The 26,803-nt window shown below is 39.3% G+C and overlaps 1 protein-coding gene across 1 annotated transcript in view; it reads right to left on the reverse strand.

Moving 5' to 3' along the window:
• The window catches only part of HYDIN (HYDIN axonemal central pair apparatus protein), a 595,027-nt gene that overhangs the window by 36,200 nt on the left and 532,024 nt on the right, over positions 1–26,803 (reverse strand). Inside the window, 10 exon segments of the mRNA XM_053719498.1 lie at positions 587–817; positions 1,960–2,110; positions 4,496–4,659; positions 5,260–5,472; positions 5,813–6,032; positions 8,013–8,293; positions 8,859–9,017; positions 12,962–13,160; positions 20,911–21,080; positions 23,506–23,727. Of these exon segments, the coding sequence (XP_053575473.1) occupies positions 587–817; positions 1,960–2,110; positions 4,496–4,659; positions 5,260–5,472; positions 5,813–6,032; positions 8,013–8,293; positions 8,859–9,017; positions 12,962–13,160; positions 20,911–21,080; positions 23,506–23,727 (2,010 nt within the window).

Consider the following 26,803-nt stretch of genomic DNA (forward strand, 5'->3'; position numbering starts at 1 on the left):
ACTCTACTGAAGAGATTGACGTGGACTCAGCTAAACCCGAAAAAGGAATTTATTTCTTCAGACACTAAGCTTCACCTCCTCCATTGACAGAGGCAAAGAGAATGACTGGGGATTATGGGTAGGGGAGTGACACTTAACAGCTTTGCAGTGGTGCTCTTTGCCTCCTCCTGCTGGCCAGGAGTGATATTCTCACTGGTAATTGGAATGACGTTGTGGACTCTCCATATCTTAGAAAAGAAAACAATAATATATGACACCATCTGGTTCAGATAAAGGAAATTGCTGGTCGTTAATGCTCTTACTAACCTTTTTTTCTGGGTGGCACTGTCTATTTAATTTGCAATTACTTTTTTTTGTTTTTGTTCAACACATGATTGATTCATTTAAGCTTGTAACTCTATCTACAGCACTAACTTCTAAATTATTTAGTGAATAGCATACAATTAGTTAATCGCATGGGAATGAGCTTGGGAAGTTTTGCAGGAAAATAATACTTAGAGTCTATTGTGCATGTGCACCAAGTAAACCCTCCTTGCCCCTGTAATGCTTTAGAGGGCAGTTAAAGACAACCCAAAGACATACGCACCTCAGATTGGGCAGGAACCGTGAGCTGTGATGGCAGATTAATCTCTTGCACTTTGCAGTCAGTGGTAAAGGTGACTGGCACTAACAAAGGGTTGTCCACTTTCACAGTGGCAGCAGTGCTTTGTCGAACTGGTGCCACCATTTCTATAGTACTGATAATGCCTGGAGGGGTTGCTTTGAAAGTCACAAAGTAGTACAGATACTCCTGGGTTGTCTCATTGCGGAAGGTAACCTGCAGACAGAAATCAGTTAGCATATTTATGATACTCAGTGAAGCAAGAGACAAAATACTCTCTCTAATGCAAAATACTGTTCATTGCTTGTGGCTATATAACTAGTTCTCAATCTGAAAATCGTCTCTGTAGATTTGCTGCTTTCAGCAAGGGTTAACACTGGGGTAACAAAGCAGTTGTCATATACTACACAATTAAAAAAAATAAAGTAAGAAAAAAAATGAAGTTATGAGAACAAAGTGAAAGAAATGAATAAATGTTGCAAAGGTAATTTGTAATTGTATTATATTGACAGTGTTTTAGCTCTTATTATTTAGATATAAGTGGTTGGTGATGTTTATAAAATAATAACAGCAATAATAATTATTAGTATTAATAATACTAATGGCCTTGATTGTTGCTAAAAACACTGTGCTGTATGTGCTTATATAACTGAATACAGAAGCTAATATGAACATACAGTGCTGTATCATTATTAACTAGCGCTGACATTTTTCATGTAAGCACAGCATGTGTCAGGAAATTACTGTACTGTAAAATATCTGCTCAAAACATAAATCTTTTAAAGGCATTTAAACTTTCATTTTGAAAGCAAAAATGTTATTGTTTTGCAGTCCATGAACACACCCCTTTAAAAACCTCTTAACAGACAGTAAAATCAAAATTAAAATTTCACGATTCATGCAATTTTAAACAATTTTCCACTTTACTTCTATTGACTAATTTGCTATTGGCTCTACCAATATGTTCAGCTAGCTGCCATTAGTGAATTGCAGGTACTCCAATAAAAAACACCAAGAGATTGAAGCGAATTTGATTTAAAAAAAAAAAAAAAAAGAGTAAGCTGGAAAGTTGTTTAAAATGTTCTATCTGAATAATGAAAGGAAATATTAACCCCACATAGAATGCTGCAGGATCATTGTCCTGTCAGGTGGTATACACTCTTTAGCAGCCATGGGGTAGACGTAAATTAGAGAAGTAAGCAAAATAAAATACATTGCAAATATTTTTTTAATGCAGATAAATAACCCTTCAATGTGGAAATAAATAATGAATTTAATATCCCTTTAAGAAAAAATAACTAGTATTTACATCTAATAAAAAACATGAGTTTCTAGAGCTGGGGAAACCGTATCTTTACCTTTGTAGCAAAGCTGCCTTCTTTGTGAGAATAGAATGTCAGCTTGTAGTCTCTCCTGGCAGCCCCTGGCACTTCCACGTAGTCCAAGCCTTTAATGCTGGTGGCGCTGTCCAGACGTTCTGGCTTCACCATTTCCAGAGTTACCCGAAACCTAGGTGTACAGAGGATCAGAAGAAAGCCATGAGTATATGCAAGCATTAAAGGGACATTCTAGCCATTCTAGTCAAAATTATCAATTTCATGATTCAGATAGGTCATGCAATTTTAAACAACTTTCAAATTTACTATCTATTTATCATCAAATTAGCTTTTTGCTATCTATTTATCATCAAATTAGCTTTGTTCTCTTGGTATTCTTTGTTAAAAGCTAAACCTAGGTAGGCTTATATGCTAATTTCTAAGGCCTTGAAGGCTGCCTCTTATCTCAGTGCATTTTGATAATTTTTCCACAGCTAAGCAGCGCTAGTTCATGTGTGCCATATAGATAACATTGAGAGGAATTGCCTGGTATTTCGGTGCTGGACTGACCGTAATAGGCGGGATCAGACTGATATACTACAGGAAAGTTCTACTCTGTGAAAAGCATTGCTGGGCTAAAAGAAGTTGCACCCAGGTGGTAAATTGCCATAGAACAGGCTAACAATGGTATTGAGCTGGTTGTTCGTTCCTGTGAGTGCATTTCTCTCTGTGTGTATATAGATAACATTGTGCTCACTCCTGTGGAGTTATTCATGAGTCAACTTTGATTGGCTAAAATGCAAGTCTTAAAAGAACTGAAATAAGGGGGCAGTCTGCAGAGGCTTAGATACAAGTTAATCACAGAGGTAAAAAGTGTATTATTATAACTGTGTTAGTTATGCAAAACTGGGGAATGGGTAATAAAGAGATTATCTATATTTTTAAACAATAACAATTTTGGAGTAGACTGTCCCTTTAATTATTTTTGTGATAAGTAAATTACAAAAGTGACTTAAAATAATGTCTTTGCTGGGACAACTAGATAAATTAATCAAGGTTTATCAACCCTGGGATATATTGTAGTCATTTCGAAAAGTTTATCGAGACTTTTTTTTTCTATAAAATTTACACTTGAAAATTTGAGAATTTTGTAGATAAATAATTTGAAAAACTTTTGCTCTAAGATAGAATATACCCCAATGTTATTTATAGAGAGCATTTTTTATAATATTGGTTAGCTTAGCATTATCATTAATAAGAGGGGCAATTTTGTAACAGCTTTTGAGTCATAATAATACAACATGCTGGTATGAGAATATATAAATATTATAGGGGTGTATAACAGTTTACCAGTTGGGGTAAAAAGGTACTAGTCCAATAAATATAAAATATAGCTACAAATTGAATAAAGAAACCTATTACATAGCTGGGGGTTTACCCCTAATGCCACCCACCCAAAGACTCTATGGGAGCAAAAATGGAAGGCGGGAGGAAACCTATATCAGCCACTATCCATTTATTACAATCCTATGGAGGTGGCTCAGCCGAATCTATTAGTAACATGGGAAAAAGTAATTAAAATCAATGTCTCACTTACTGAGTGGCAGAACAACATTTGCCTCTTCTCCTCTATCCCTCTTAAAGGGACACTGAACCCAAATTTTTTCTTTTGTAATTCAGAAAGAGCATGCAATTTTAAGCAACTTTCTAATTTACTCTTATTATCAATTTTTCTTCGTTCTCTTGCTATCATTATTTGAAAAAGAAGGCATCTAAGCTCTTTTTTTGTTTCAGTACTCTGGACAGCACTTTTTTATTGGTGGATGAATTTATCCACCAATCAGGAATGACAACCCAGGTTGTTCACAAAAATGGGCCGGCATCTAAACTTACATTCTTGCATTTCAAATAAAGATACCAAGAGAATGAAGAAAATTTGATAATAGGTGTAAATTAGAAATGTGCTTAAAATTTCATGCTCAATCTGAATCACGAAAGAAAATTTTTGGGTACAGTGTCCCTTTAATAATCATTGTATCTCACATTACACACGTTATTGTTGTATGTATTTATATATTGCATAGTGGGCCCAAAACGTTCTAATCTATGACTTCTTGTACATTTAGCTCACGCACATCATCAAACTTGTTTCAGTTTACAAACGTCTTTGTTTTATATAGAAATGTTTGAGGTAACCTTTGTATAAGCTATAGCTGCAAACAAGAACGTCTGTTTATCGTACCTGTCAGCATGTCGCCACTTGTTACCAATGCCTGTGTCTATGATTAAAATAGGAAAAAGCTAAGATGCTGAAGGATTAATTGATGTTTCCAGCGCTCCTCAAAGTAAAGCCATATGACCAATTCTAAACCACACACATGAACAATGTATTTGATATTTCAAACCATGTATCATCATTACCTCTATTAGTCATTTCTAAAAGATTACACAGCACTATACAGGGGGTACAATAGATAATGACAAGGTAGGGAAAGGCAGACTGGGACAAAAGGCTTAAAGGGCCCTGCTAAGAGCTTACAATGTACATAGACATCTAGGACCCCAAACATCTACTCACCTCTGTGACTTGTTCAGCCAGTTGCTGATAGGGAGTAGTTCGGTATAAGATGTTTTGCAGGGCACCTCTCGAATAATATTGCCAGAAGATTTAGGAGGCTCAGAGACTCCTTGTAGAAGGTACATTAACCCTGTGCCATCTGGTAATGGGAAAAATATGGAACCCTGGAAAGACACAATGATGATTTCTTGCTGTAATTGAAGCTTAGTAAAAAGTTAATATAAAGCAACGTGTCCTAACTGTGCTGCAGGAAATTCAGAGACAATAAATGATTATAGTAAAATCAGAGACAAGAAATGCCAGTTTATTATAATTATGTACTTTTTTTTACTTCAGCAGCAAATGTTTATTATGGTACTAATTAAATACACAGAAAATGACATAAAGTTTAGAGTGAAGTCAAATTGCTTTCAGAAATATACTGAATTTCTTTTCATTCTGGATAATCCTGGCTGAGGAGCCAAGTGTGTCAGATGTAAAATGGCTGTAGTAAGACTGCTTTACTAGGCATTTTTTATGAGGAACAAATACCCTCTGAGTTCATGGATATTTTTCTCCCAGTCTGTCTTCATACTAGGTCTTGTCAAAAGGGAGAGCCTAATATGTATTTAAAAGCTATTGCCTCAATGCTCATATTTTCAAACATGTTTTTAATACAACTTTAGTTTAGAAAATATTTTTGCAGTCTCTGCTCCTTATGATCTTTAGTAAAGCTTGAGACTTTGTGTATCCTTATGTGACAATGCCACAGTGATTTGTGTTACCTGGTGTTTCTTCCCCTCCAAGCTCATGGTCAGAGGTCTGTAGGTGATCTCATATGGTTTGTTCTGCTGATTAGCTTCCACGTTGAAAATATCTGGACCTGTCCAATACTCGCCATCAATAATGGGTTGCAAAGTCCATGCATGGTTGGTTTTGTTGGTGAGTATGATGGTCTGAGTTTGTTTACTTCTAACCTGACACTGAAAATTCACTGTCTAAAACAGAGCAGAGAGAGAGATGAAAGGTTCACAAATGACAGAGTTAGAAATATCATGCATTATACAGAAGTAGAAGGCACTTAGGAACTATTAGTTAAGTGCCAGAAAACAATCTTATTTAATTTATACAAGTGTAATACACCTCTATGTATAAGGGCAAAACACCTTAGCTAATAGAGTGGTGCAGATTCAAACTCTTATTGGAAAACATAATCAAACTGCAACTGACAACTAAAAAACACAAAACTCTTATGAAGATGAAGACTTGTAATGCTTTATTAAATGTTTTCTAATAGCAGTATCAAGTCATATTGCCCTTTAATGCTCTCACAATTACCTCCTTGGTGGATGGCAGCCCAACACAGGATCCAGACAGAGTCAACATCAAGGTCTTGCTTCCTTCAATAAAACAGGCTAGATTATCATAATGAATATCAGAGCTGATCTCAGAGGGGTGAAATGTGATATCAAAGGTGACCTCAGCACCAGCAGTGATGTAACCGGAGACTGGAGAGATGGAGAAGTCTGGCTGAAATTTCTTTATGTCCCATCGAAATCTGTCAATAGTGAACAGTGTAAATAAATACAGGGTTGGCAATAGTTTTGTCAGACACATTGTAGCAAATGAGGAGACTGCGAAGTTAAGACTATTGGAGATGGGTCAAAAGTTTATAGATACAGGATATCCTAGGAATATGATTAAAGATTAAATGGATAAAATATTATTGACTCTTAGGGATTCCTTGTTTAGACATCAGGATAAGCCAAAAAGAATAAGGACAGATTAGTCTTTGTGTCACAGTACTCTAATCAAAGTAATGTGATACAGAAAATTGTTCGCAAATATTGGCATGTGCTTGAAAAGTGTAACCCTACTATTCCAGAATTTGGAGACATGCCTATGCCTGCGTACAAACGCAGTAGTAATCTGCTTATCAGAGCAGACTTAGGTCCCCCTTTTGCTTTAACACAGACCTACATCACTGAGGCCAATAGAGGTTGTTACCCTTGCTTGCAGTGCTCAAGTAGTAATTCAATGATCAGAGGTGCTCAGTTCTCACATTCCCTCACTGGTAAACAATTTAACATTAAAGGGCATTATACCTGTGCATAAAAATATGCAATCTATATGATTAAATTTCCCTGTGGGCCGGCCTATGTTGGGGAGACTACTAGAATGGTCAGAGACAGGATTGTTGATCACAAAAACAATATCCGTTGCAAAGTATTGACATCCCCTGTGGTGGGATACTTTATAGAGGCACTCAGTGAGTCAGCTACAGTTTCAAATAATCAAATATATTAGCAGACCTAGGAGGGGGAAATAGCGAGCAAAGATTAAAACAAAAAGAAGCATTTTGGATCTTTACACTAGATACCGTATCCTCCAAAGGTATGAATAAAGAGATTGGCTGGTCTGTGTTTTATTAAAGCTAGAGGATTATTTGACTTAGGATAGATGATAGGATTATTGTTTTGTATATAATTACTGGATTTGAACAGGTATGAAGCTGTTTCTTGCTGCCTCCAATATGTATTTTTTGATTATTTTTTGACTATTACCTGTCTGATTTATCATTGTGATGATTTAGAATGACCACTAGGTGGCTGGTGCTCAGGTGTGTTGAGCACTAAGGGTTAATTGCATGCTATTTAAGGCAGACAGGATATGAGGTGTATGCATGATTAAGGGGTTGACCCCCGAAACGTTGCAAAACTTTTTCTTGTCTCTTCAATAAACCTTTGAAGTTAAGTGAGGTGCTGCTGTTTTTGAGTTGGGATTTGTTTGGGAGTTGGCCTGTGGCTCCTTACAGCCTGCACCTCTCACATATTCAGCTGCTGGACCAATATACTGGTGTTTTAGAAAGGTCAATCAAAGCCTTTGATGTACTGCAATCTAAAAATCTTTAATAAGTTTTTTTCCCCAAATGTATGTTTCCCTGCTGTGATAGATATTCTGGCTATTATTTTACTATTCTTCTTGTGTTGAGTGAGATCCTCAGTGTTCTTTATCAATAAAATGTCAAACTATCAGTTCACTTTTTGTGCTACATACGGCACTCAAAAAGCCTTTGCTCTGCTAAATGTGATAATCTCTGCACCTTTGTTGTTAGCTATATCAATTGTGGTGTTTCTGTTCTGTTATAGATTCCAGTTAACATACCCTTGCTTTGCTAGAAATATCAGTAATCCAAGGTAAGATACAGTAACATTAATACTACAGTTTTCCTAGTTGCATCATTGATTGTGCCCTTGTTATCTCAGTGTCCTTGCTTTGCTATATGTGATAACCTTGGGGTCTTGCTTTCCTAACAAAATCTGTCTACTTGATCTGATAAATGTACCAGTCTCAGTGGTCCAGCTGTGCTAAATTGCCAATCTCAGTGTTAGATTTCCATTCTCAGTGGCCTAGCCCTGCTAGATCATCATTCTTAATGCTGCTGTCATTGCCATAGCCTATGCTACACTTTAGGTTACAGTCTCATTACCCATGCATCGTGATAGTCTCAGTGGCATATGAACAACATGCCCATTACCTGGCTCCTAGGTCTCCGGTGTTGCTTAGAATGATTCTGCGTGTGGCTTGGCTCTGAAGTACCACTGCTCCAAATGGGATATAATCTTGGTCCAAACTTAGCTCCAAACCCTGGCTGCAGCCACGTACGACTAAAAGTGATCGTCCCACTCCAAAACACTCCAGCATCACCTCCTCTGCAAATGGAGTAATCCTGCCTAAAGGGGTAAACTGCAGCTCCAACTTGCATACTCCACCATTGGCGGGTATTGTCACTTCAGACGTTGGTAACAAGTTAAGCACCTGCAGCACAGAAAAATTGTATGTTAACAACAACAAACATAACCTGATTCTAGTGTTATCCTCTATGCAGAGATGACTGATGGAACTCTGAGGTGGGCAGGTGGCATAATAGCAGAAATGACTACACAGGTAAAAGTATAGTAAGCAAACAAGTGTGTCAGATTGCGGAAATAGATTACATACTAGCTGGGGTGATTGCTTAGTTTTCTAAGCTATTAACTTTTATGAAACTAGGAAACAATGTTGTTTGTTACAATGTCAACTGAGCACGCACAGTATGTAAACAGTAAAAAGATATGCAGTTCCAAAAAGGCCAAAGAAATGCTTGAAAAGTGTTTTCTGATGGATAGGAAACAGCCATGCAAGACACTTTGCATGCAGAGGAAATCAACTGGTGATGCCATTGATAACGTAATAGGTCATGCCACTAATGATGTCACTGATGGTGTCATCAACAATGTAATGTGTGACATTTACTTCTTTCTTTTACTTCAAAAGCAAAAAATACACTTTACACATGAAATCAGAATTTTAGACTGTGGAAGACTTCCTAGGTTCATTATACCTTTGTATCCTGCAGTACGGGGACACTTGGAGCTATAGAGAACATACATGTAACTGGCGTCACACTGTTATTTACGACGGGAATGGTTTTCTTCACAGTTTGCCCCACATTAACAGCTCCAAAATTAATCAGCTTATGTTTTGGGTTAGCAACAACAACCTACAGCATAAGAAAACAAACAATGTATGAGAGTATCCAATCTGACATTTTATTAAGCACTTTTGTGTTATTCCTATCCTCCATGCTGATAATGTTTAGACCGGTGCTGAATTATCTTTAGATAACCAGGAAGAATTGCTTTTGTGTTGATAAATTAATAACAGTGAATAGAGAAAATACCATATGGTAACTAACTAGGCAGAAAGTCAGCTTAAAGGGACATGCAACCCAAATTTTTTCTTTCATGAATCAGATAGAGCATGCAATTTCAAACAACTTTCCAATTAACTTTTGTTATCAAATTTACTTAATTCTCTTGTTAGCCTTTGATGAACGAGCAGCAATGCACTACTGGGAGCTAGCTGAACACACCGGATAAGTCAATGACAACAGACATATAAGTGCAGCTACCAATCAGCAGCTAGCTTCCAGTAGTGAATTCCTGCTCATAAGCCTACCTAGGTATGCTTTTCAACAAAGGATACCAAAAGAGCAAAGCAAATTAGATAATAGAAGTAAAGTGGAAAGTTGTTTAAAATGGTATCCTCTATCTGAATCATGAGAGAAAAAAGTTTGGGTTTCATGTCCCTTTAAGACTGCTAGGTTTCTCAGACAAACATGCAGAGCTCTAAATCATTCTGTGATTTGTAGAATTATCCAGAATTGTGAGCTCAGTCCCAATATCCCTCCTTCCTCTATTTATGTTCCAACAAACCTGGGACAGTCCCAGACTCTAGCCCTAAATCACATGGGCACTGCCCCCTTATATCTGATGCCAGACTACTGTCTCACAATGTTGTGTGATATGAGCATGGCATCTGAGCCAGACACCCAGCAGTCTTGCAAGCTTGTCTTTTTCTGCTTTGCCAAATAACATTTATTTTCAGAAGGATATTTACTAGAAAAGGGACAGTAATTTAAAACAGGCTCTCTTTAATAGACATTTTTCTGAAAACAAAAACTATGATTGTCTGAAAGATATAAATCACTGCAGGCTCTAGGTGGCCTTCAGATTACAAGCTAATTTAACTCTAGCTTTCTCCATCACCTTTTCTTCCTCATTATCAAAATAGTCCTTTTTGACTGATTGTTTCTGTGAAAAGTGTTTCCATGATGGGTGAAGTTATGCTTGAAATAAATAAAAACTGTATTATAATCGTTACTCTCTTGTACATGGTTGAAGTAGGCTGAAGTGCTAATTGACAAGCAATGCTAGATGATGAAAGCATATCTTAACACTGCCATCTCACAATGATGGACAATGACAAGTCATGCTTACCACAAGGCAGCACTTAGTAGTAATAATTCTGTGGGGGGACACAAGAGAGAAGGGCACCTCCTAGTGTAATATAGTTTACACAGTATAGTCACACTAAATGTTAGACAGGTACTCACAATGGAAGCAGCACCCACTTGTGCTTAGTAACACTTACTGGGATCTCTCGGTGTCCCAGCTCACTGTTACTTGGATCCTGCACACCTCCACTTTGGGGCGTCTCCCCAAGGCGAAAACTACCTTAGGGTACAACAGTGACCACTATGTATTTAAAATGTTGCAACGCGTTTCTCAGCTTACACGCTGTTTCATCAGGCATATAGACCCTAACTGAGAGCTCTGAACTTTAAACTAAACCTATCCAATCAAGACTTGAGTATGTATATCCTCCTCCCTATACAGGTGTTTCCAATGATTATTTGTTCTCATATTAACTCTTCATATAACTCTGCAACCTCAGAATAATGTATAAAAAAATGGCCACATACAATAAACAGTGGCCAGTGGTATCCTTCCCTGATGTGTGTAACAACAAGTCCGTAATATTTCATCTGTATCAACTTATTATAAAGATCTATGTATCAATCCCCTATGATAGGGTTCACTATTGACCTATTTCCAGGTTATATATAAAAACATGCAACGGTTCAATAAAATCGTGAATTGAACATCATTACAAACCTTATAGGAATTATCGTGGGGGTCTCATCAAACTTATTAGGACCGATGTGTGTCGAGCATAATTAGACCTTGTATCTAACTTGTTGTGTAAATATTTGTTTCCGTATCTTATGAGGCTGGAAGCCAATTGGCAGTATCTCTTTTTCACTCTCCGCCAATCACAGTATTTAGCGTCATATTCCATCATGTAAAATAACAAGCCTATGGAACTTGTGCGTGACTTAGCTTTGTTACTGACCTGTTGTATCAGTGTTTACTTCCGCTTCTCTCGAGAATTTTACCTCTATCAGAATGCTAAGCGTAATTGCGTAACAACAAAACCACAACTCAAAATGATGGGGTGCTGATCTACTGGAGAACCCCGATAGTAACTATTATTATAATGGCTTGATCGAATAAAGACATTATGTTTTATTATGTGACACATAAAAAAATATAACGTCTTTATTCGATCAAGCCATTATAATAATAGTTACTATCAGGATTCTCAAGTAGTTCAGTACCGCATCATTTTGAGTTGTGGTTTTGTTGTTACGCAATTACGCTTAGCATTCTGATAGAGGTAAAATTCTCGAGAGAAGCGGAAGTAAACACCGATACAACAGGTCAGTAACAAAGCTAAGTCACGCACAAGTTCCATAGGCTTGTTATTTTACATGATGGAATATGACGCTAAATACTGTGATTGGCGGAGAGTGAAAAAGAGAGACTGCCAATTGGCTTCCAGCCTCATAAGATACAGAAACAAATATTTACACAACAAGTTAGATACAAGGTCTAATTATGCCCGACACACATCGGGCCTAATAAGTTTGATGAGACCTCCGTGATAATTCCTATAAGTTTTGTAATAATGCTCAATTCACGATTTTATTGAACCGTTGCATGTTTTTATATATAACCTGGAAATAGGTCAATAGTGAAACCTATCATAGGGGATTGATACATAGATCTTTATAATAAGTTGATACAGATTAAATATTACAGACTTGTTGTTACACACATCAGGAAAGGATACCACTGGCCACTGTTCATTGTATGTGGGACATTTTTTATACATTATTTTGAGGTTGCAGAGTTATATGAAGAGTTAATTTGAGAATAAATAATCATTGGAAACACTTGTATAGGGAGGAGGGTAGACATACTCAAGTCTTGATTGGATAGGTTTAGTTTAAAGCTTAGAGCTCTCAGTTAGGGTCTATATGCCTGATGAAACAGCGTGTAAGCTGAAAAACGCGTTACAACATTTTAAATACATAGTGGTCACTGTTGTACCCTATGGTGTTTTATATTGTATTTTATTAAAAGTGGATTTTATACTTTCACCTGACTGAGAGCTTGAGTTTTCACCTTGGGGAGACACCCAAAGCGGAGGTGTGCAGGATCCAAGGAGCAGTGAGCTGGGACACGGAGAGATCCCAGTAAGCGTTACTAAGCCCAAGTGGGCGCTGCTTCCATTGTGAGTACCTGTCTAACATTTAGTGTGACTGTATACTGTGTAAACTATATTACACTAGGAGGCACCCTTCTTTCTTGTGTGTCCCCACAGAATTGTTAAGCATCTTCCAACTAAATTGGGAAGGAGCAGCCGACAGTGGAGAGTACTGAACCCTCCTAAGAAAGGACAGAACAAACAATACTGACCATAGATATGGACTATTAAGATACGATTTTCTCATTTGTGACAAAAAACTGTCCGCTCTATATTTGGTTAAATTTAAAGATCTTATCATTGCTTTGAGCTTGTGAGCTATAAGATATGTTATATCATCTTCAACTAATTTTCTGGTGTATTGTGCCCCCTTGAGTGGTGAGAGGTACTATCACCAGGTTATTCTTAATAGTAATATACTTTCTACATATTTAAAAAAGCCAAAAAAGTGACATTGGCAGATATAAATAATGAAGTATAATCTGCCTTTGGCGTATTACAGTGGCTATTTATCTTAGACTGTGGAAAGAAATGTAGCTTTGAAATCCTTACCTTCAGCTCAATACCTCGCCCTTGCAGATGGATGGGCACCTTAGAATGGACATTCATCTGAAAGATTATTGTTTCCTTGTAAAGTACAGCTGCACGGGGATAAAATGTGATGGGTATCTCCATCTGACCTCCAGGGGGCAGTATATCTGGAGTGAAGTCAAGCTCCAGGTGAGCAGTGTTGTTGTAGAGACAGTCCAAACTATCAAAGACAGAGAAATACAGGAAATGATGGTAAAACTTACTTATTGTAATAACGATTCATATCTGTAATGTTTATCTACAATATTCGCATTCAAATTTTCTTCACATATGGGGATATGTTCTAAGTATATATATATATATATATATATATATATATATATATAGATGTATGTATATATCTATACCTATATATAATCATATAAATATATATATATATATATATATATATATATATATACCTACAGTATCTCACAAAAGTAAGTACACCCCTCACATTTTTGTAAATATTTTATTATATCTTTCCTGTGACAACACTGAAGAAATGACACTTTGCTACAATGTAAAGTAGTGAGTGTACAGCCTGTATAACAGTGTAAATTTGCTTTCCCCTCAAAATAACTCAACACACAGCCATTAATGTCTAAACCGTTGGTAACAAAAGTGAGTACACCCCTAAGTGGAAATGTCCAAATGGGCCCAATTAGCCATTTTCCCTCCCCGGTATCATGTGACTCGTTAGTGTTACAAGGTCTCAGGTGTGAATGGGGAGCAGGTGTGTTAAATATGGTGTTATCACTCTTACACTCTCTCATACTGGTCACTGGAAGTTCAACATGGCACCTCATGGTAAAGAACTCTCTGAGGATCTGAAAAAAAGAATTGTTGCTCTACATAAAGATGGCCTAGGCTATAAGAAGATTGAAGACCCTGAAATTGAACTGCAGCATGGTGGGCAAGACCATACAGCGGTTTCACAGGACAGGTTCTACGCAGAACAGGCCTCGCCATGGTCGACCAAAGAAGTTGAGTGCACGTGCTCAGCGTCATATCCAGAGGTTGTCTTTGGGAAATAGGCGTATAAGTGCTGCCAGCATTACTGCATAGGGGTGGGGGGTCAGCCTGTCAGTGCTCAGACCATATGCCACACACTGCATCAAATTGGTCTGCATGGCTGTCGTCCAAGAAGGAAGCCTCTTCTAAAGATGATGCACAAGAAAGCCCGCAATCAGTTTGCTGAAGACAAGCAGACTAAGGACATGGATTAGTGGAACCATGTCCTGTGGTCAGATGGAACCAAGATAAACTTATTTGGTTCAGGTGGTGTCAAGCGTATGTGGCGGCAACCAGGTGAGGAGTACAAAGACAAGTGTGTCTTGCCTACAGTCAAGCATGATGGTGGGAATGTCATGGTCTGGGCCTGCATGAGTGCTGCCGGCACTGGGGAGCTACAGTTCATTGAGGGAACCATGAATGCCAACACGTACTGTGACATCCTGAAGCAGAGCATGATCCCCTCCCTTCGGAGACTGGGTCGCAGGGCAGTATTCCAACATGATAACAACCCAAACACATCTCCAAGACGACCACTGCCTTGCTAAAGAAGCTGAGGGTAAAGGTGATGGACTGGTCAAGCATGTCTCCAGACCTAAACCCTATTGAGCATTTGTGGGGCATCCTTAAACGGAAGGTGGGGGAGCGCAAGGTCTCTAACATCCACCAGCTCCGTGATGTCATCATGGAGGAGTGGAAGAGGACTCCAGTGGCAACTTGTGAAGCTCTGGTGAACTCCATGCCCAAGAGGGTTAAGGCAGTGCTGGAAAATAATGGTGGCCACACAAAATATTGACACAATGGGCCTAATTTGGACATTTCCACTTAGGGGTGTACTCACTTATGTTGCCAACGGTTTAGACATTAATGGCTGTGTGTTGAGTTATTTTGAGGGGACAGCAAATTTACACTGTTATACAGGCTGTACACTCACTACTTTACATTGTAGCAAAGTGTAATTTCTTCAGTGTTGTCACATGAAAAGATAGAATAAAATATATACAAAAATATGAGGGGTGTACTCACTTTTGTGAGATACTGTATATACATATACAAGTAGCAGCAAATCAAATATATCTATACCCGTTTTAAATTCTTATCAAATTATGGTGCAGACCCTTTAAGACATATAGTAATTACTAATCAAGAAAGAGAAGCAGTATTCTAATTGGTACTTCACAAAAGAAAGGGAATTCAGCACTCTTTTTACTATTCAAAATCTCATATTCATTTATTATGTATCAAAAATGACTCGTACCAATTATAAATTCAGAAGTCACTCATCACGGTCACTCAACACATACACCACACAAAGAAATAAAGTGCAAGACAGTGCAAAGTACAAATATACAAAAGAAAAATAATAAAGCAGATTAAGATAGTCAAATTCCCAAATGACAGCCAAAACATGTACAACACCTTGCTGCACCATACCCTGAGGAGCAGGACCCGCCTGGGCAGGTAATCATTGGGATCTATGTACACGGAATGGCAGCAATATTCTAATGGAGCCGTTCATCAAATAAGCAGGAGGAAGGTTGAATTCCACAGTACATGTATAAAAGCCAAGCGTTTAATAGTTAAAATACAACCAGCAGTTAATAACGGCATGGAAAGGTAAAGCTATTAAGCAAAGATGATTAGTCGCGGCTTAAGGATGTAATCCAGTGTAGATTTTGCATAGAGCACACATATTGCACAGATAGGAAAGGAGCAAGTCAATTATGCTTCATAAAGGGTATGGAATCAAGTTTCAGTCAAATACGGTCCACAATAAGTCCCTTTAACACTCCACTTCCACAAGTAGCAGTCTATGCCCAAATCATGTCTAGAAGCAATCACTATGCATATCCGTATAAAGTGTATTGGCCGCTCATCCGTATCAGAAGGTCCCACACATACGGCTAGATTTAGAGTTTTGTCGGTAAAGACCCACGTAGCTAACGCTGCTTTTTTTCCCAACGCACCCTTCCAACAACGCTGGTATTTAGAGTTGTCTGAGGGGCTGCGTTAGGCTCAAAAAAGGGTGCGTTGAGCCTAATGTAGTTCCACTTCAACCCTCAATACCAGCGTTGCTTACGGTAGCGGTAAGCTGGGAAAACGTGCTCGTGCACGATATCCCCATAGGAAACAATGGGGCAGTTTGGGCTGAAAAAAAACCTAACACCTGCAAAAAAGCAGCGTTCAGCTCCTAACGCAGCCCCATTGTTTCCTATGGGGAAACACTCTGTAAGTCTACACCTAACATCCTAACATGAACCCAGAGTCTAAAAACCCCTAACCTTACACTTATTAACCCCTAATCTGCTGCCCCCGCTATCGCTGACACCAGCATTATACTATTAACCCCTAATCTGCCGCTCCGGACACCGCCGCAACCTACATTATCCCTATGAACCCCTAATCTACTGCCCCTAACATCGCAGACACCTATATTATATTTATTAACCCCTAATCTCCCGCCTGCACCATCGCCGCTACCTTACTTACACTTATTAACCCCTAATCTGCCGACCGGACCTCGCCGCCACTATAATAAATGTATTAACCCCTAAACCGCCGCACTCCCGCCTCAAAATTACTATAATAAATTTTATTAACCCCTAATCTGCCCTCCCTAACATCGCCGCCACCTACCTACAATTATTAACCCCTAATCTCCCGCCCGCACCGTTGCCGCTACAATAATAAAGTTATTAACCCCTAAACCTAACTCTAACCCTAACCCTAACACCCCCCTAACATAAATATAATTTAAATTAAACAAAATAATATTCCTATTAATAACTAAATTAATCCTATTTAAAACTAAATACTTACCTATAAAATAAACCCTAATATAGCTACAATATAACTAATAATTACCTTGCAGCTATTTTAGGATTTATATTTATTTTACAGGCAACTTTGTATTTATTTTAACTAGGCACAATAGCTATTAAATAGTTAATAACTATTTAATAGCTACCTAGTTAAAATAATTACAAAATTACCTGTAAAATAAATCCTAACCTAAGTTACAAATACACCTAACACTACACTAACATTACATTAATTAAATAAATTACCTACAATTAGCTAAACTAAAATACAATTAAATAAACTAATCTATAATACAAAAAAACAAACACTAAATTACAAAAAATAAAAAAAATTACAAGAAGTTTAAACTAATTACACCTAATCTAAGCCCCCTAATAAAATAAAAAAGCCCCCCAAAATAAAAAATTCCCTACCCTATTCTAAAATACAAAAGTAATCAGCTCTTTTACCAGCCCTTAAAAGGGCTTTTTGCAGGGCATTGCCCCAAAGTAATCAGCTCTTTTACCTGAAAATAAAAATACAATACCCCCCCAACATTACAACCCACCACCCACATACCCCTACTCTAACCCACCCAAACCCCCCTTAAATAAACCTATCGCTAACTCCCTGAAGATCATCCTACCTTGAGTCGTCTTCACTCAGCCGAGCCGAATTCTTCATCCAAGGTGCGCAGAGGAGGTCCTTCATCCAGTAGAAGTCTTCATCCAAGCGGGGCAAGAAGAGGTCCTCCATCCGGTAGAAGTGTTCATCCAGGCGGCGTCTTCAATCTTCATCCATCCGGAGAGGAGACATCTTCAAAGGAGCCGACGCGGAGCCATCCTCTTCAACCGACGGACTAACGACAAATGAAGGTTCCTTTAAGGGACGTCATCCAAGATGGCGTCCCTTCAATTCCGATTGGCTGATAGAATTCTATCAGCCAATCGGAATTAAGGTAAAAAAAATCTGATTGGCTGATGCAATCAGCCAATCAGATTGAAGTTCAATCTGATTGGCTGATCCAATCAGCCAATCGTATTGAACTCACATTCTATTGGCTGTTCCGATCAGCCAATAGAATGCGAGTTCAATCCGATTGGCTGATTGGATCAGCCAATCGGAATTGAAGGGACGCCATCTTGGATGACGTCCCTTAAAGGAACCTTCATTCGTTGTTAGTCCGTCGGTTGAAGAGGATGGCTCCGCGTCGGCTCCTTTGAAGATGTCTCCGATCCGCTCCGGATGGATGAAGATTGAAGACGCCGCCTGGATGAACACTTCTACCGGATGGAGGACCTCTTCTTGCCCCGCTTGGATGAAGACTTCTACCGGATGAAGGACCTCCTCTGCGCACCTTGGATGAAGAATTCGGCTCGGCTGAGTGAAGACGACTCAAGGTAGGATGATCTTCAGGGGGTTAGCGATAGGTTTATTTAAGGGGGGTTTGGGTGGGTTAGAGTAGGGGTATGTGGGTGGTGGGTTGTAATGTTGGGGGGGGGTATTGTATTTTTATTTTCAGGTAAAAGAGCTGATTACTTTGGGGCAATGCCCCGCAAAAAGCCCTTTTAAGGGCTGGTAAAAGAGCTGATTACTTTTGTATTTTAGAATAGGGTAGGGAATTTTTTTATTTTGGGGGGCTTTTTTATTTTATTAGGGGGCTTAGATTAGGTGTTATTAGTTTAAACTGCTTGTAAATCTTTTTTATTTTTTGTAATTTAGTGTTTGTTTGTTTTTGTATTATAGAATAGTTTATTTTATTGTATTTTATTTTAGGTAATTGTAGGTAATTTATTTAATTAATTTAATGTTAGTGTAGTGTTAGGTGTATTTGTAATTTAGGTTAGGATTTATTTTACAGGTAATTTTGTAATTATTTTAACTAGGTAGCTATTAAATAGTTATTAACTATTTAATAGCTATTGTACCTAGTTAAAATAAATACAAAGTTGCCTGTAAAATAAATATAAATCCTAAAATAGCTACAATGTAATTATTAGTTATATTGTAGCTATATTAGGGTTTATTTTATAGGTAAGTATTTAGTTTTAAATAGGATTAATTTAGTTATTAATAGGAATATGATTTTGTTTAATTTAAATTATATTTATGTTAGGGGGTGTTGGGTTAGGGTTAGGTTTAGGGGTTAATAACTTTATTATTGTAGCGGCGATGGTGCGGGCGGGAGATTAGGGGTTAATAATTGTAGGTAGGTGGCGGTGATGTTAGGGAGGGCAGATTAGGGGTTAATAAAATTTATTATAGTGTTTTCGAGGCGGGAGTGTGGCGGTTTAGGGGTTAATACATTTATTATAGTGGTGGCGAGGTCCGGTCGGCAGATTAGGGGTTAATAAGTGTAATTAGGTAGCGGCGATGTTGGGGGGGGGCAGATTAGGGGTTAATAAATATAATATAGGGGTCGGCGATGTTAGGGGTTCATAGGTATAATGTAGGTGGCGGCGGTGTCCGGTCGGCAGATTAGGGGTTACATTTTTTTATTAGAGTGGCGGCGATGTGGGGGGCCTCAGTTTAGGGGTACATAGGTAGTTTATGGGTGTTAGTGTACTTTAGAGCACAGTAGTTAAGAGCTTTATATTCACGCGTTAGCCCATAAAGCTCTTAACTACTGACTTTTTTTGGCGGTAGGAGTCTTGTAGGTAGAGGGTCTACCGCTCACTTCTACCAAGACTCCAAATACCAGCATTAGGCAGATCCCATTGAAAAGATAGGATAGGCAATTGGCGTAAGGGGATCTGCGGTAGCCTGGAATCGCGGTAGGGAAGTGAGCGGTAGACCCTTTCCTGCCTGACTCTAAATACCAGCGGGCGGCCAAAAGCAGCGTTAGGACCCCTTAACGCTGCTTTTGACGGCTAACGCCAAACTCTAAATCTAGGCGATACTCTCTTGATGCTTTTGACCAAAACATAGGTACTTTACCAACTCGGCTACTGACTCCTGCACGGTCCCCAATACTTGAAGCAAACAATAGGCATTACTATGTCCACAATAGCCATTTTTTGCAGGCATTAAAGTGAAAGTAAAGTTTCACATATTAGTATACACTATTGTATTAGTCATAGTTTAAATAAATAAATCGCTAACTTTTTTCCCCCAATACATTATCTATTTATATAACAAACTTGTTTTATTTATCTCTTCCGTTATGATCCTGACTCCTCCTAATAGACACTTCCTTATTTTAGAGTGAGTGACGTATAGAGCGGTCCCACCCGCTCTATACTTGTCTACAAACTGCGTTCACGAGGATCTAATTCACCTGCGCATGCGCATAGCGGCAACTACTTTCACTGATTTAAGTGTAATAACATGGTAATAACATTGTTACTTACTTTAAATGAATTTAAAATAAAATGTGGAGCCCGTCAGGATTAGTGCCGTATGAAGAAATACATGCATTATGCCGGCTATTCAATAATATAAATAGGCATGCGCGAAACGGGAGCGCGCTTGTTTTGCGAGCCAAGAAAATATTTCTGAACGCATGCGCAGATCATCCAGGAGTCGGATGACGTAGATTGACGGCCGCCTAACGGCCAGAATTTTAATAGGCTGCTAGAAAAACGTGACCGGACATAAAAAAGAAATAATAAAGGACGGGTTGAATTTACGAAGCGAAAACAAGTAAGTATAAACAGCGAAAACTCAGTTTATACTAACAATTGAAAAAAAGTGATGAATGAAACTACTATTCAATTAGGGCAACAATTATAATTAGATATTGAAATCAAGTCAACTTTACCTTCACTTTAAGTTAGAGTTTGTGCAAACATTTTTTACTTTCAACTTGTAATATGCTCGCTACCCGTCGCGTGCAAAATGCTTACTTCTAGCGAAGTAAGCATGCAAGCAGGATTGCTAAATAGCACAACACTTGTAATCTAGCCCTTTGTGATTTATGTCTCTTTAGATGGGAAATGCAAGTCAAAATTAAAATTCTACAAAACCTTCCAATTTACTTCTATTGTCTAACATACCAATGTATCTTTGTATCTTTAGCTGATACTTAGCATACTGAGGTAGAGGTAAATTTGTAAATACAAGTGAACTGGATAGTGTTTTACAATTGGGACACTCGTATCCTTTCATTGGTTTACCTGATGTCACGCTTGTCCTTGTTCTGGACTATTAGGGTTTTCTTGATGGGACACATGCCAGCTTGGTAAATAAAGCAGTTGCCGAAGTCGTGTTGTGTGAAAGAGAAATTAACTCCAGGACTCACAGCTGTTGCACAGAAACTGCATCTGAACTCTGGTCCATTCTCAATCTGTAAAACCACAATGCATTCACATGTATTTACAGCTATAGAGTATTACATGGGAGTCTATACACTTACTGCCATTCCTTAATTGCTAGTTACAAAAATACTTCACTGACTGAATGTACCTGCCTTATTAAACCTGTATTTAGCTCTGGTAGGTAACTTTAACCCCTTAAGGACCACAGCACTTTTCCATTTTCTGTCCGTTTGGGACCAAAGCTATTTTTACATTTCTGCTGTGTTTGTGTTTAGCTGTAATTTTCCTCTTACTCATTTACTGTACCCACACATATTATATACAGTTTTTCTCGTCATTAAATGGACTTTCTAAAGATACCATTATTTTCATCATATCTTATAATTTACTATAAAAAAAAAAAAATATGAGAAAAAAATTGAAAAAAACACACTTTTTCTAACTTTGAACCACAAAATCTGTTACACATCTATAACCACCAAAAAACACCCATGCTAAATAGTTTCTAAATTTTTTACTGAGTTTAGAAATACCCAATGTTTACATGTTCTTTACTTTTTTTGCAAGTTATAGGGAAATAAATACAAGTAGCACTTTGCTATTTCCACTTTTTTCCCCTCAAAATTAGCGCTAGTTACATTGGGACACTGATATCTTTCTGTAATCCCTGAATATCCCTTGACATGTATATATTTTTTTTTAGAAGACATCCCAAAGTATTGATCTAGGCCCATTTTGGTAAATTTCATGCCACCATTTCACTACCAAATGCGATCAAATAAAAAGAATTGATCACTTTTTCACAAATTTTTTCACAAACTTTAGGTTTCTAACTGAAATTATTTACAAACAACTTGTGCAATTATGGCATAAATGGTTGTAAATGCTTCTCTGGGATCCCCTTTGTTCAGAAATAGCAGACATATATGGCTTTGGCATTGCTTTTTGGTATTTAGAAGGCAGCTAAATGCCACTGCGCACCACACGTGTATTATGCCCAGCAGTGAAGGGGTTAATTAGGGAGCATGTAGGGAGCTTGTAGTGTTAATTTTAGCTTTAGTGTAGTGTAGTAGACAACCCAAAGTATTGATCTAGGCCCATTTTGGTATATTTCATGCCACCATTTCACCGCCAAATGCGAACAAATAAAAATAAAACACATTTTTCATAATTTTAGGTTTCTCACTGAAATTATTTACAAACAGCTTGTGCAATTATGGCATAAATGGTTGTAAAAGCTTCTCTGTGATCCCCTTTGTTCAGAAATAGTAGACATATATGGCTTTGGCTTTGCTTTTTGGTAATTAGAAGGCAGCTAAATGCCGCTGCGCACCACACGTGTATAATGCCCTGCATTGAAGGGGTTAATTAGGGAGCTTGTAGGGTTAATTTTAGCTTTAGTGTAATGTAGTAGACAACCCAAAGTATTGATCTAGGCCCATTTTGGTATATTTCATGCCACCATTTCACCGCCAAATGTGATCAAATAAAAAAAAACGTTCACTTTTTCACAGATTTTTTAACAAACTTTAGGTTTCTCACTGAAATTATTTATAAACAGCTTGTGCAATTATGGCACAAATTGTTGTAAATGCTTCTCTTGGATCCCCTATTTCAGAAATAGCAGACATATATGGCTTTGGCGTTGCTTTTTAGTATTTAGAAGGCCGCTAAATGCCGCTGCGCACCACACATGTATTATGCCCAGCAGTGAAGGGTTTAATTAGGGAGCTTGTAGGGAGCTTGCAGGGTTAATTTTAGCTTTAGTGTAGGTATCAACCTCCCACATGACACATCACACCCCCTGATCCCTCCCAAACAGCTCTCTTCCCTCCCCCACCCCACAATTGTCCCGCCATCTTAAGTACTGGCAGTAAGTTTTTTGGGATTTTTAAAAAAAAATCCCCCCTTAGCCCCCAACCTTCCTGATACTCCTTAAACACCTCTCTAACCCCCCCTCTCTGCCTTATTGTGCGCCATATTGGGTACTGGCAGCTGTCTGCCAGTACCCAGTTTGAAATCAAATATGTTTTTTTATAAAATTTTATTTTAAAAATACTATTTTCTGTAGTGTAGCTGCCCCCCTCAACCCCCTTCCCTCTCCCAGATCATTAAAATTTGTATTGTTCCCACCCTCTCTCCCACTGACTACCACCTTACACGCTTACAGATGTTCCATAGTGTAGAGTTCCCACCCGCCCGCGCAACCGCTCCCGTGCACGCACGTGCACCCGCTCCCGTGCACTCGATCCTGCCCCCCTTCCCCACCGATGGCCGCCCACCCGCCTCCCTGGATCATCTCCCACCCACCAACGAACACGGCCACCGATGGCCGATGCAGAGAGGGCCACAGGGTGGCTCTCTCTGCATCGGACGGCTAAAAAGTGTTATAGCAGGATGCCTCAATATCGAGGCATCACTGCTATAACATGAAGCAATTGATTAATTTCTGACCTTTATATTTAGATGAACATTCTTTAAGACACATTTTTTGGTTGGATGAAAGGTGAACAAGTTGTGGACTTTCTGCCCTGGCCCCACAGTGCCAGTGTCTGGAGAGATGCTCAGATTGTTCTGTAAACCAGTAGGGGCAGATAAACCACAGCTAAAACTGAAGGGGAACTGGCCGTTATTCAATACATTAAACTGAAGAGTACAGCAGTCATTAGTGTCCACCTGTGAAAGAGATGTCAAGAAAAAAAAGAGATATGAAGGTCAAGAGAACAGTAGCATATAGACCCTGACATTATTTAAATTATTTTGGATTATTCTGAAATATTGCTTAACATTACTATCTTACAATAATCAACTTTTTGTTTTCATAGTTGTAAAAGTGCGTCCCTGTCCATCTATATCACTATGGGAAATGTCATTATCAGCCTGTGAACATGTAGTTTGCTTGTGTAAAATAACATAAATTATGCTTACCTGATAATTTCATTTCCATCTGTGGGAGGAGAGTCCACTGCTTCATTCATTACTTGTGGGAATTAAGAACCTGGCCACCAGGAGGATGCAAAGACACCCCAGCCAAAGGCTTGAATACCTCCCCCACTCCCCTCATCCCCCAGTCATTCTGCCAAGGAAACAAGGAACAATAGGAGAAATATCAGAGTATAAATGGTGCCAGAAGAATAAAATTAAATTTAGTTCCGCCCACCAGAGAAACGTACAGGAGCAGTGGACTCTCCTCCCACAGATGGAAACGAAATTATCAGGTAAGCATAATTTATGTTTTCCATCTTAATGGGAGGAGAGTCCACTGCTTCATTCATGACTTGTGGGAACAAATACCCAAGCTCTAGAGGACACTGAATGAAAAAAACAGGAGGGCAAAAGGAGGCGGACCCTAAACTAAGGGCGCCATAGCCTGCAGAACCTTTCTTACAAAAGCTGCTTCCGCTGAAGCAAAAACTTCAAATTTGTAAAACTTTGCAAAAGTATGTAAGGAAGACCAAGTAGCTGCCTTACAAATCTGCTCCATAGAAGCCTCATTCTTAAAGGCTCAAGAAGAGGCCACAACCCTAGTTGAGTGAGCCGTAATCCTCTGAGGAGGCTTATGTTCCGCTGTCTCATAGGCCAGATGGATCATGCTCCTCAACCAAAAAGACAGTGAAGTGGAAGAGGTCCTCTGCCCCCTATGCTTCCCCGAGTACACAAAAAATAAAGATGAAGTCTGTCTGAACTCTTTCGTGGCCTGAAGATAAAACTTCAAGGCCCGAACCACATCCAAATTATGAAGCAACCTTTCCTTTGATGAAGAAGGGTTAGGACACAAAGAAGGAACTACTATTTTCTGATTGATGTTACAATTCAAAACAACCTTGGGAAGAAACCCCAATCCAGTGCGAAGAACAGCCTTATCGGTGTGAAAAACCAGGTAAGGAGGCTCACATTGCAAGGCCGCCAACTCAGAGACTCTGCGTGCCGATGCAATAGCCAGTAGGAATAGGACTTTCCAGGAAAGAATTTTATTGTCAAGCGCATACATAGGCTCAAACAGAGCCCTCTGTAAAATCTTAAGAACCAAGTTTAGGCTCCAAGGAGGAGCAGAATTTTTAAAGACAGGTCTGATCCTAGACAGAGCCTGAACGAAGGACTGAATGTCAGGAAGCTCCGCAAGCTTCTTGTGTAACAGTACAGATAAAGCCAAAATCTGTCTCTTCAGGGAACTAGCGGCGAGACCCTTATCCAGACCGTCCTTCAGAAAAGCCAAAATCCTGGATACCCTAACCTTGTGCCAGGGATAACCCCGTTCCTCACACCAGGACAAGTAGGTCCTCCATACCTTATGATAGATGCGCCGAGTGACTGGCTTCCTGGCCTGAATGAGAGTATCAATCACTCTCTCTGAAAATCCTCTCATGGCTAAGACTAGACTTCAATCTCCATGCAGTTAGCCTCAGAGAATCGAGATTTTGGTGTAGAAAGGGACCCTGAACCAGCAGATCTCTGTGACAGGGTAACCTCCATGGAGGAGACGATGTCACATCCCCACTAGATCCTCAAACCACGTCCTCCGTGGCCACGACGGAGCAATCAGAATAGCCGAAGCTCGCTCCTGCTTTATGCGGGCCACTACTCGAGGTAGAAGAGGCAACGGTGGAAAAATGTAAAGTAGGTTGAACTCCCAGGGCACTGCTAAGGCATCTATCAGCTCTGCCTGGGGATCCCTGGACCGTGACCCGTATCTGGGTAGCTTGCAATTGAGTCTGGACACCATGAGATCTATTTCCGGTGTCCCCCATCTGTTGAAGATCTCAGCAAACACCTTAGGGTGGAGAGACCATACCCCTGGATGAAACGATTGTCTGCTTAGAAAATCCGCTTCCCAGTTGTCCAAATCCAGAATGTTGATCGCTGAGAGCGAAAAATTGTGAGTCTCTGCCCATTTCAGAATCCGATATACTTCCCTCATGGCTAGGGAGCTTCGCGTTCCCCCCTGATGGTTTATGTAAGCCATCAAGGTAATGTTGTCCGACTGGAATCTGATTAATCGGGACAAACCCAGGGAGGGCCAAGCCCTCAGAGCGTTGAATATCGCTTGAAGTTCCAGAACATTTATTGGTAGACTCGATTCCTCTCAAGTCCACCTGCCCTGTGCCTTTCTGGCACCCCAAACAGCTCCCCATCCTGATAGACTTACATCCGTGGTCACAATCTCCTAGGATGGTCTCAAGAAGGATGTCCACTGGGACAACTGTCCCGGACGAATCCACCAAGCGAGGGATTCCCTCGTTCGGTTTTCCAGAGATATCTGTTGGGATAGATCTGAGTGATTGCCGTTCCATTGTCTCAACATGAACGCAATCTTGCAACGTCTCTGATCTGTCAAGAATAAGGAGTCTATTATCGTACCCAGAAATACCACCCTATTGCGTGGGACCAGGGAACTCTTTCCTTCGTTTATCTTCCATCCGTGGGATCGAAGAAGATGGAGAAGAGCCCTCGAGTGCTCCTTCGTGAGACTGCAGGATGGAGCCTGGACCAGGATATAGTCCAGATAAGGGGCCACTGCAATACCTCTGGCTCTCACTACCGTGAGCAGCGCTCCCAGAACCTTCATAAAGGTTTTTGGGGCAGCTTTTTAAAAGAAGTAGAAGGAGAAAAGGACGAACCAAGTTTCTCCCATTGATTCCTCATAATATTAGCCATTTTAATGGGGACAGGGAAAGTCTGAGGCTCCACCCTATCTTCGTAAACCCTATCTAACTTAGGGATCGAAGGTTCCTCCGGCAGTTTCTATTCAGGA

Source organism: Bombina bombina, chromosome 1 (assembly GCF_027579735.1).
Source record: "Bombina bombina isolate aBomBom1 chromosome 1, aBomBom1.pri, whole genome shotgun sequence".
NCBI lineage: Eukaryota > Metazoa > Chordata > Amphibia > Anura > Bombinatoridae > Bombina > Bombina bombina.